Raw genomic sequence first — 12071 nt, 5'->3', positions numbered from 1 at the left:
AAAAAGAGAGATCGTCAAGGAGAGTTTGTCCACAGAGTCAGTATGGGTGAAGTCAGAAACAGGAAAGGAGTAGTCACTTTATTGGGAGTTTTCTACAGGCCCCCCAGTAGCAACAGAGACACAGAGGAGCAGACTGGGCAGCAGATTTTGCAAAGGTGCAGAACTAACAGGATTGTTGTCATGGGTGTTTTTAACTTCCCTAATATTGACTGGAACCTACTTAGTTCAAATAGTTTGGGTGGAGCAGTTTTTGCTGGTGTGTGTCCAGGAAGGGTTCCTGACTCAAAATGTAGATAGGTCAACTAGAGGGGAGGCCATATTGGATTTGGTGCTTGGCATGAACCAGGTCAGGTGTCAGATCTCTTGGTGGGGGAGCATTTCGGTGATAGTGATCACAACTCCATGACCTTTACTACAGTCATGGAGAAGGATATGAGCAGATAGGATGGGAAAGCACTTAATTGGGTGAGGGGGAATTACAATGCTATTAGGTAGGAACTGGGGGACCTAAACTGGGAACAGATGTTCTCAGGGAAATGCACAATAGAAATGTGAAGGATGTTTAGGAAACACCTGCTAATAGTGCTGGACAGGTTTGACCAATAAGGGAAAGAAGGGATCGTAAGTTGAAAAGAACCTCGGGTGACAAGGCATGTGGAACATCTAGTCAAGAGGAAGAAGTACACTTACTTAAGGTTGAAGAAGCAAGGATCAGACAGGGCTTTACAGGGTTACAAGGTAGCCAGGAAAGAAGTGAAGAATGGACTTAGGAGAGCTAGAAAGGGACATGAAAAAGCTTTAGCGAGTAGGATTAGGGAAAATGCTATGGCATTTTACACTTATGTGAGGTATAAGAAGATGGCCAGAGTGAAGGTTGGGCCAATCGAGGATAGTGGAGGGAAGTTACGACTAGATTCAGAGGGGGTAGGGGAGGTCCCTAATGAAGACTTTGCTTCAATATTAACTAATGAGAGAGACCTTGATGTTTCTGAGGTCAACAAGAAAAAGACTAATATGTTAGAATAGGTTGATGTCAGGAAAGAGGATATGCTGAAAAATTTGAAAATCCTAAGAATAGCTAAATCCCCTGGGCCGGGTGGGATATACTCTAGGTTACTACAGTAAGTGAGGGAAGAGATTGTTGCATCATTGGCAATGATCTTTTTCAGCCTCACTGTCCACTGTAGTAGTACCAGATGATTACTGGCTGGTAAATGTTAATCCTTTGTTCAAGAAAGGAAATAGGGATTATCCTGGGAATTACAGACCAGTTAGTCTTATGTCAGTGGTGGGCAGAGTATTGGAGAGGATTCTGACAGACAGGATTTATGATTCCTTAGAAAACCATTGTTTGATTAGAGATAGTCAGCATGGCTTTGTGAGGGACAGGTCATGCCTCACAAACCTTCTTGAATTCTTTGAGGATGTGACAAAGGTAGATGAAGGTATAGCAGTGGATGTAGTGTAGATGTACTTTAGGCTAATTCAGAAAATAAGGAGGCATGGGATACAGGGAAGCCTGTCTGTCTGGATACAGAATTGGCTGGCCCATAGAAGACAGAGGGTGACCAATGGTGATCCACAGGGATCGGTTCCGGGACCTCTACTCTTTGTGATTTTTATAAATGACTTGGATGAGGAAGTGGAAGGGTGGGTTAGTAAGTTTGCCAATGACGCGGAGGTTAGTGGAGTTGTGGATAGTGTGGAGGGCTGTTGTAGGTTGCAACAAGACATCGACAGGATGCAGAACTGGGCTGATAAGTGGCAGATGACGTTCAACCTGGAAAAATGTGAAGTGATTCACTTTGGATGGTTGAATTTAAATGCAGAATACAGGGTTAAAGGCAGGATTCTTGGCAGTGTAGGAACAGAGGGATTTTGGGGTCCATGTCTGTAGATCCCTCAAAATTGCCACCCAAGTTGATAGGGTTGTTAAGAAGGCTTATGGTGTGTTGGCTTTCAATAGCAGAGGGATTGAATTTAAGAGCCACGAGGTTATGCTGCAGCTCTACAGAGTCCTGGTTACACCATACTTGGAATATTGTGTTCAGTTCTGTTCGCCTCATTATAGGAAAGCTTTAAAGGGTGCAAAGGAGATTTATCAGGATCCTGTCTGGACTGGAGAGCATGTCTTATGAAGAAATGTTGAGGGATCTATGTTTTTTCTCAGTGAAACAGAGAAAGATGAGAGGTGACTTGATAGACGTGTACAAGATGTTGAGAAGCATAAATAGAGAGCACAGACTGAGACTTTTTTCCATGGCAGAAATGTCTATCACGAGGGGGCATAATTTTAAAGAGGTTCTTGGATGATTTAGGGGAGATGTCAGAGTTAGGGTCTTTACTCAGAGAGTGGTAGGTGCGTGGAATGCACTGCCAGCAGTGGTAGTAGAATCAGATACATTTGGGACATTTAAAAGACGCTTGGATAGTTATATGGAAGTTAGTACAATGAAGGGTATGTAGGTTAGTCTGATCTTAGAGTAGGATAAAAGACCGACACAACATCGAGGGCTAAAGAGCCTGTACTGTGCTGTACTGTTCTATGTATTTTGATGTTGCAGATGTGTTACACCATAGGCACTGCTAACCTGCAACTGCAGGTTTACCAGCAAGTTGCAATTTTGGAGTAGTCATAACACATGGAATCAGTCAAATGTCAGAGCCACAACAGAAACCACTGCAGGCTACTCAAGAAATACATACTGAACTGAATATGAAAGAAAAATAGAAACCTCACTCTCTTAAGAACCAGCAAATCTGCTGTCCATAGAAACAACCATTTCAAGATAAAGCCAAAACTTAGAATACCACCTTGGAGATAGTGAAGCCTTTACACTCATAAAGCTAAACAAAGAGCTGTAAGAGGGAAAAACAAAAGTAAGCAAGGTGAACTACAAGTTGTGAATCACAATCCAACAAAAAACTTCCCAATTTACAGGAAGACAAGGAGATGCTAACACGCTCCACAGGAGCAACCTCAGAAACACTGGCTTATGTACAAAAAGTACTGCTTGAGAAAATGGCAAAAAAAAAAGTGTAGATGGATAGCAAATATGGCCATCTATGACCAACTGCTCAGAAAACTGTCATGGTCAGAAACTAATGTCAAATTGACATTTTAGTGACAGAATGCAAGCAGGTTACAGAAGAAAACAAAGAACCTCTGAGGTCGAGGTCTCCAAGGATATAGGGGGAAAAAGTTGACAAGTCAGAACAATAGGCAGTATCACTGAATGTGGAAATCCAGATAAAATCACCACCATGTGATCTAGATTTTTCAGTAAACTACATACACATGAAAAATAGGATTACCAGTTATTGCAAATAACTTTTGGAATGCAGGAGTACACTGTACCTTTAAGAGGCTTTTTAAACATATTTTTATAATCAACTTGTTTATAAATGCTATTACACACTTCTGCAGCAGGTGGGACTTGAACTCCGTGCCTTCTGGTTCAGGGGTAGGAACACTGCCACTGCGCCACAAAAGGCTTTATCTTTTAAGCACGTAAGAAAGGGGCTTTATGTAAACTCCACTCAGTCTGAATGAATGTGCATACAGAACACAATGAACTCCAGTGCTCTGTTCTAAATCTGTTTCATAACTTCAAACATGTTTTATGATTTTAAATAAACTAAGCCATACACTTAATCAATCCTTGATGAGTGGTCGATATCAACAACACTGACACTGGTGATCAAGTCTGCCATACAGAGGGAAAGCCTTCATCTCTGCTGCTCCCCTTCCCCATCCACAGGACCTCTGAAACCAGCAGTCCCAAGAAGTGGCCAGCAGCAAAAGCTTGTCCTCCTTAGGTGACGAGCAACAACTCCCTCAGTCTATTCCTGGCATCATTAATGGCAACTTTTGTCTGAGTTTTCTGAGATTTGGAGAGGGGTGGAGGTTAGACGGAAAAAGAATTAAAGGATAAAATTTCACTAGTACAATTGCAACATTTAAAAGGCATTTGGATGGGTATATGAATAGGAAGGTTGAGAAGGATATGGGCCGGGTGCTGGCAGGTGGGACTAGATTGGGTTGGGATATCTGGTCAGCATGGATGGGTTGGACCGAACGGTCTGTTTCTGTGCTGTACATCTCTATGACTCTAATTCAAATATCATAATTCCACCAAATTGCAGAAATTTCAGAAGAGCAAGCCTGTATTGTACAACTGGAAATTGAATTTTTGATTCCACTCTATTGTTTCACAAAGCAGGATGCAATCACCAATGCTCCTCTACTGGAAGAAGGGGTACATGTGTATTGGATGACTCAATCAATATGTTGGCCATAAGCTCTTTTTACAGAATAAGAGTTGGCCCCATTAAAATTTTCCCCTTTAAAGATAATCCTACATGAAATAAGAGACTGTTGTGCCTGCCAGATGACCAGAAATTACTGAATGAAATTTGTTGTTGTGTGTGACATTGCTTTGTCATATGGGACTTATTTGGACTTACTGAAAAAAAAGACTCCACAATGGTACAACTACCCAACAGGATACATGAAGGAACATTTTTCTTAAAAGCTTTCAGACCAAATCCTAATGAGATTTCTACAAGGTGAAAAACTGAAATGCTTCAACCATTAAGAGATAAAGGCAACAAGCTTATTAAATTTTAAACTTACTTTCTTCAACTTGCGTAGTGTCTCCAAGGTTTCATCCACTGATTTCTTTAGTAGGATGCATCTGTAAACCCCAAAATGTCTTGTAAAACAAAGTTGTTTACAGAACCATAAAAAAGCAGAAATATACAAACTATGAAGCTAATGACCTCAAACACGTTTTGATGCAAAGGCAAACTGTGATTGTGGTAGCATGCTTTAACTTGCTGTTCTTACTCTCCAAAGTGCAATTAACTGAAAGGATACTATACATTCCAATGGTCACAACAATCTGAACATTGTTTTAGGCAAAAGACATAGCAAATTTTGTAGTTATGTATTAATTAAATTCCACAATTTTGACTCCAATTATTATTTCCTTGAAATTAGTAGATATGAAAAGTCCAGTCCCTGTGAAAGATGAACATTGAAAGACGATTGAACTCTATAGATGTAAATTCACTTAGCTGATACAAGAAATAAAAAGTTACAGTAATGAGGTCAGATTTCCAATACTATAACTGAGATGGACAACAGAGATGTGAAGGTAGTTTAAAAGCATGTAGTTTTGCTCAAATAAACAGAATACACAGCCCCTAAAGCTTAGTCAAGGAGAGATATTTTAAGGATGTCTTGAAGGAAAATAGAAATCCAGAGAATTAGGAATCCCTGAGCTTTAAGACTTTAACAGTTGAAGGCATGACTACCGTCAGTGGGGTGATTTTAAAAAATTGGAGATATTCAATGTCAAAGTTGGCAAATTAAACACATTCAAGTAGATTGTCCCCTGCTGTGTTGAAAAGAGGTGGAGATTGCTGTGATATGCTATGTGCATTCATCAAAGTTTTCTTTTTACAACAAAACTGTTGGGAAAAGTCAAGCTAGTGTGAAAGCATCCTTGTTCAACAATCTAGTTATTTAAACACACAATTATAAAGTAGGCATCATTGTCTCTAGATTGTGAAACTATTAAAAGGACAAGAAAAATCTTTGAAAACGTGCAAAGGAATGGTTAAGACCAATAAACAGTAAAGGGAAAGACGACGCAGAACTACACAGACTTAGATTTATTTCAAAGGCACTTCACAGCATCATTGACACCGAGATTGATACCGGAAATAAGCAGATTATCTTATGAGAATAGTTTGGATGGGCTGGGCTTCCTTCCACTGGAGTTTAGAAAAGCAAGATATGACTTGACTGAATTGATAAGATTCCGAATGATCTTGATGAGTGGACATGGAAGGATTGTAGATCAGTCCAGAACAAGGGAGCACTATTTTAAAATTAGGGGTTCGCCTTTCACAACAGAAATGAGGAGCAATTTCATTTCTCAGAGGCTGTATAACTTTAGGATTCTCTGCCTCAGAATGCAGTGGGCAAGGTCATTGAATGTTTTTATGATAGGGGTGGATAGATTATTGTTAGGCAAAGGAGTTAAGGGTTATTGAGTATATGAATGTGGAATTTGTAACATAAACAGATCAGCTATTGAATGGTAGAGCAGGCTCAAGGGACCAAATGGTTTACCTCTGTTCAATCTATACAATCAAAGTTTGACACATGAGCCAAATAAAGAAATATTAGGGCAGATGTGTAAAAGGTTCATCAAAGTAGATTTTAAAGAGTAGGTTCAAGGATGCAAGAGTTTTAAGCAGAGAAAGTGAGAGCTTAAGACCTTGACAGTTAAAGGTTTAATTGTCAATGGTGGAGCAATTAAATGAAGAGGTCAGAATTAGAGGAGTGCAGAAATAAAGGAATTGGGCTGCAGAATATAACAAAGAAACGGTGAAGCTATGGAGGGATTTGTAAACAAGGATAAGGATTTTAAATTTTGGCTGTTACTCAGGAGCCGATGTAGATCATCAAACACAGGGATGCAGGAGATAGAAGGTGGTATAAAGTAAGGCACACGTAGCAAAAGGCAGGGCAATGAAAGCCTTTAAAACTTTCAGTATTGCAATGAGATAAGAAGCGTAGTGCAATATTAACAGGAACTGTGACTGCCCGTTATCCTAACATGCAAGAAATCATTGTTAATATCAGTGAAAGAAATGTTAAGTTGCCAGTCAAAATTCTGGCCAGACTACTGTACAACTGTGAAAACAATTTAGAGGTCAGCAAGTAAGAAACTTACCTCTCATAAACTTTCTCTCTTTTATCAGGCTGCTTAACATCCTTCAACAAGACATCAACCTTAAGATATAATATAACAAAAACATAATTTGTGCATGTTGTGTCACAGCTTAATATATTTGTAGGTCAGTGAACATATAAATGTTGAACATTTTTTATGATAGCAGAACACTAACTTGTTTGAATTCTGAATCATTATCAAATTTTAATGAAAGCCATTATACTTGTGCACAGATTAAGTATGTTCTGTGAGATAACATAGATGACTTTGAGTATTATAAGTTATATAATCCTAAATGAATTTAGCTGAGAAAATTCAAAAACCGCCATTGATATTTTTGTTCATATCCCCCTAGGAATGCCAGTGATGGGGGAAGAATAGCACCTGCAGTAATAGAGTTGTACACACAGAAACAGACTCTTCAGTCCAACTTGTTCACCAACATCTTCTGTCTCCTACCTTCAAGGTACTATACTTCCTAACAGATCAGTTGGCATTAATTAGCTTTATGATTCAAATACTAAACCTTACTAGCACAGTTCAATGTGATCTTACATTTCATATAAAAGAATACACAGTTGAAAACAGTGAAGCACTTTTTTTGCCATAGATGATAGAAATCTGGGATACGATTAATCTTCAATTAAACCTGTTTATTTCTTTGGACATGGAACAATTCAATGATTTTGCAATTTTAGTGAAATGAACAAAGCCTCTACCTTAATCTCGTTATTCCCAACCCAACTCCCCTAAAGAGAATTATGCTGGACTTATTGATCATTCTTTACAATGAATGGTATTAAGCCAATTCAGAAGATACGAAGAGTTACTTGCAAGGCTGACAAAGGTACAGGATGGTAGGCAAATTTCCTGTTAAACATTTTTGTATTGGGCAGGCAACAAACTCCAATGAGAAATAGTTATTCTGCACATTGGCAATTTATATTTACACAGTCATGACTTTCACTGGAAATTTCTCCAAACTGACAATTGGTTTGAAGAGCCCATTTATTTAATTTCTCAGTACATTTCAGGGTATCCACATATGCGCTCTTGAACAGGAATGCTGGTGGCAAGCACTCTTCTGTGAAGGAAAATACTGATCTAGTTTGGTTTTTAACAGCAGAAGTGCAAGATTAGTCCTTGGCAAACTTAACTTATCATTTTTTTTTCTACTGTGCAGTGATGAGTCTATTGGCATCCAGTAAATTTGTAATTCAGATACAAATAACCACTGCCTGACACCATTTTACCAAGTTTTTGATGATAGATATTTTGATCAGCATGTTCAGACATGCTGTGGCACACCTCTGGAGCAAGGACATGATCCAGACCAACTGACTCAGAGGCAGGGACGCTATCACTGCACACTGCAAAAGCCCTACAATAGTTATACCTTTTTCAACAATGCCCATGTTTGTCTTTGTGGATTATATCCCCCATTGAATCGTGGATTTGTTAGGGTGCAGATGGAAGCCATTCAGTCCGTCCATGTCTGCACCAGCTATCTGACTGTGATTTGGGTGGTGAATCTGTGGAATTCTTTACTACAGAGGTCTATCGATGCTGAGTTGTTAGAAGTATACTCACGACTGAGGGTCAGTTGAAAAGTGTGGCACTGGAAAAGCACAGCAGGTCAGGCAGCATCCGAGGAATTCCTGATGACTGGCTTATACCCGAAATGTCGACTTTCCTGCTCCTCGGATGCCACCTGACGTGCAGTGCTTTTCCAGCACCACACTTTTTGACGCTGATCTCCAGTATCTATGGCCCTCACTTTCTCCTAGTCAGGACTGAGGGCAGTACGGTGGTTCAGTGGTTAACACTGCTGCCTCACAGGGATCCGGGTTCGATTCCCACCTTGGGCGACAGTCTGTGTGGAGTTTGCACGTTCCCCCTGTGTCTTTGTGGGTTTCCTCCAGTTTCCTCCCACAGTCCAAAGATGCACAGGTAGGTGAACTGGCCATGCTAAATTGCCCATAGTGTTAGGTGCATTAGTCAGAGGGAAATATAGGGGAATGGGTCTGGGTGGGCTCCTCTTTGGAGGGTCGGTGTGAACTTGTTGGGCCGAAGGGCCTGTTCCCATACTGTAGGGAATCTAATCTAATCTAAAGACCAGTAAGTGGATCATTGGGGGTAAAGGGAGTTGAGGATTATCTGATCAGCCACGATCTCACTGAATGGCGGTGCAGAGCATACTCAACGGCCTACTCAATCTGCGCCTACATCTCACTGTCTTCACCATTAATTATGGAAGAGGCACGTTATTCGTGCTGTTTGGAACCGCAAAGGCAATCGAGATGGCCTTCCCAACATGGCAGACCCCTGTAACGATGTACAAGAGAGAGCCACCTCAGAGACCAAAGGAGGGGGGAAACAGATCAGATCCACCCCCCTCCCCCCCGGCGGCCAGTTGCGGCTACCTGGCTCTGGAGTTTGTTGGCGGTCAGCTGCACCAAAAGCAGGGGCCCCTTCCGTAAGGCCATGGCTCAAGGGACGGAGGGTCACTGGCGGAAACCCAGCACCAGGCGCCCGTTTAACCGCCGCTTCTTCCCTCGCGGACCCGGCCGTTGCCATGGCAGCGGTGCTCGCGCCCGCGCGTGGCGTCGCAACCCCCCCCCCCCCCGCCCGCCCGCCCCGCGGCAACGGCGCAGCGCGCCCCTATGCGCACGCGCCGGCCGCGGTGTGCCACTTGGCCTGTCTGCCCTAGGCGTTGTAATGCAGCGGCGTTGCCAGAAGAGCGCCTGGACCAAGCTCCTTCGCAACTTGAGTCGGGCGTTTCTTCATTCGTGTAGGAGACGGGGCAGGGGGAAGTAGGGATATTGAATTGAATGAGCTTCATTGTCACACGTACTCAAATGGACAGGCAGGAAGCTGGAAGACACAGCAAGCCAGGCAGCATTAGGAGGTGAAAGTGAGGAGTGCAGATGCTGGAGATCAGAGTCGAGAGTGTGGTGGTAGAAAAGCGCAGCAGGTCAGGCAGCATCTGAGGAGCAGCAAAATCGACGTTTCGGGCATAAACCCTTCATCAGGACCACCTCCTGGGGCTGCTGGCTTGCTGTGTTCTTCCAGCCTCCCTGCTGTACATTTTGGATCCCAGCATCTGCAGGGTTTTTGTTTTGGGAGCAGGAAAATCGACATTTTGTTGATTTCCCTACTCCTCGGATGCTGCCTGACCTGCTGTACTTTTCCAGCACCACACTCTTGACTCTAATCTCCAGCATCTGCAGACTTCACTTTCGCCTAGGTTATTTTTGACTCTAAACACTACTCAAATGAGCACACTGATAAGTTTACAAGTGGCCACCAGTGGCATCACCAAGACAGAGGCAGAGTAGGACACTTCAGAGTAGCAATTCTGTCCAATTCTTATTCTTCCTTTTTTCTCTCATTTCTAATTTCTCTTCTTTCTTCCCAACTACGTCATGAACTCCTGAAGTGCCAATATTGGACAGGGTGTGGTGGCATGGTGGCTCAGTGGTTAGCGCTGATGTCTCACAGTACCAGGGACCCAGGTTTGCTTCCCACCTCAGGCGATTGTGTGGAGTTTGCACATTCTCCCCACGTCTGCATGGATTTCCTCCCAAAGTGCAAAGATGTGCAGGTTAGGTGAACTGGTCATGCTAAATTGCCAATATTTTTAGGTGCATTAGTCAGGGGTATATTATAGGGTGGGGGGATGGGTCTGGATGGGTTGCTGTCAGGAGGGTCAGTGTGGGATTCTTGGGCCGAATGGCATGTTTCTATACTGTGGGGAATCTAATCAATATAAAAAAAGTTGAGTGAGGCGTTCTCTCAGCCTGGCGTAGCAATCTCTCAGTGTGGCCTCTGCATGGATTTCCAGATTCAGCGTGGTCTACCAGCCTTGAGCTAAAGCGCAGCACATTCTGTTGTCAAGACCCACTGCAGACTGGAGGTTAGGTGCTAGTGTGGACTGGGTTGGAAGGACTGCTGTTCTGAACTTTGTATTTCTCTATTTTTCAAATTTATTCCTATGAGCTATAATGCTGGACTTTATATTTCTGATTGCTTTTTGCTAAGAGCTTGTACTGAAGAATCTGTACCTAGGTGGCAAGGACCACCTATGACAAGTCCAGCATTTTTGTCCATCTCTGCTTTGGTCTCAGTCATTTCAGAGGGCAGTTAAGAATCAACTATATTGCTGTGGATCTGGATCAACATGATAAGGTCAGTAGAAGGTGAAGTCACCATAGTCTTACCAGACCATAGGCCGGATTCCTTCATGGTAACTTCAGCTGGTGCAGGAATTGAACCCATGCTATCAGCATCACTCTGCATCAAAAAAATTGCCATCCAAAAATAATATCAATCTTCAAAGTTTGTGAAAAGATTTGTAGCTCGGGTGCTTGTTGTTGTGGTTCTGTTCGCCGAGCTGGGAATTTGTGTTGCAGACGTTTCGTCCCTGTCTAGGTGACATCCTCAGTGCTTGGGAGCCTCCTGTGAAGCGTTTCTGTGATCTTTCCTCCGACAGTTGTAGTGGCTTGAATCTGCCGCTTCCGGTTGTCAGTTCTAGCTGTCCGTTGCAGTGGCCGGTATATTGGGTCCAGGTCAATGTGCTTATTGATTGAATCTGTGGCATGGCACTCATCCACAGATTCAATCAATAAGCACATAGGCATGGCACTCATGCTTATTGATTGAATCTGTGGATGAGTGCCATGCCACAGATTCAATCAATAAGCACATTGACCTGGACCCAATATACCGGCCATTGCAACAGACAGCTAGAACTGACAACCGGAAGCGGCAGATTCAAACCACTACAACTGCCGGAGGAAAGATCACAGAAGCGCTTCCAAGAACTGAGGATGTCACCTAGACAGGGGACGAAACGTCTGCAACACAAATTCCCAGCTCGGCAAACAGAACCACAACATAGTATTAATCTCCCAGTGGCAGCATTCCAGAGGACTGGAATGCCACTTTCTCCCTATAAATGTTGTGCATTTCCAAGATCGCTCAGTTCTTGGGAAGCAAGTCATGTGGACACATTCTCAAACTCAACGTGCAGCATTCTGCTCATTGTTCTCAACTGGTCTTAGAAGTACTGTATGTGCTTTCTTTATAGAATCTTCACAAGTATCTCAGAAATCTTTCTGGATGACAAAGGAAATTTGATTGTTGCTATTTTCAACCTCAGAAGACAGTGGAGGTGGGGTCACTGAACATTTTTCAGGCAGAGGTAAATAGATTCTTTTTAGACAAAGAAATTGAAGGAGATGGAAATGTGGAATTTGGAACATACACGATCAGCCGTGATTTCATTGAATTGCCGGATGGCCTACTTCAACTTCTAATTCA

General features: G+C 42.4%; 1 protein-coding gene across 3 annotated transcripts in view; it reads right to left on the bottom strand.

Moving 5' to 3' along the window:
- The window catches only part of nphp1 (nephronophthisis 1), a 151975-nt gene extending 142671 nt beyond the window's left edge, over positions 1-9304 (bottom strand). For all 3 annotated transcript variants that reach the window (XR_015754656.1, XM_087983826.1, XM_087983828.1), the window contains exons 1-3: positions 9173-9304; positions 6750-6808; positions 4637-4697 (exon numbers count right to left, since the gene is read on the bottom strand). Coding sequence is in view for 2 of the 3 variants with exons in the window: in XM_087983826.1 (XP_087839952.1) it covers positions 4637-4697; positions 6750-6808; positions 9173-9235 (183 nt within the window). In the remaining variant the exon portion in view is untranslated. The remainder of the gene's footprint in view (positions 1-4636; positions 4698-6749; positions 6809-9172) is intronic.
- Between the last annotated feature and the right edge of the window lie 2767 nt (positions 9305-12071).

This window comes from Chiloscyllium plagiosum, unplaced genomic scaffold, assembly GCF_037043375.1.
Source record: "Chiloscyllium plagiosum isolate Xiang-an unplaced genomic scaffold, Cpla_swu_hap1 HiC_scaffold_3, whole genome shotgun sequence".
NCBI lineage: Eukaryota > Metazoa > Chordata > Chondrichthyes > Orectolobiformes > Hemiscylliidae > Chiloscyllium > Chiloscyllium plagiosum.
The sequence above is the reverse complement of the archived record's forward strand: the minus strand, read 5'-3'. Positions and strand labels throughout refer to the sequence as shown.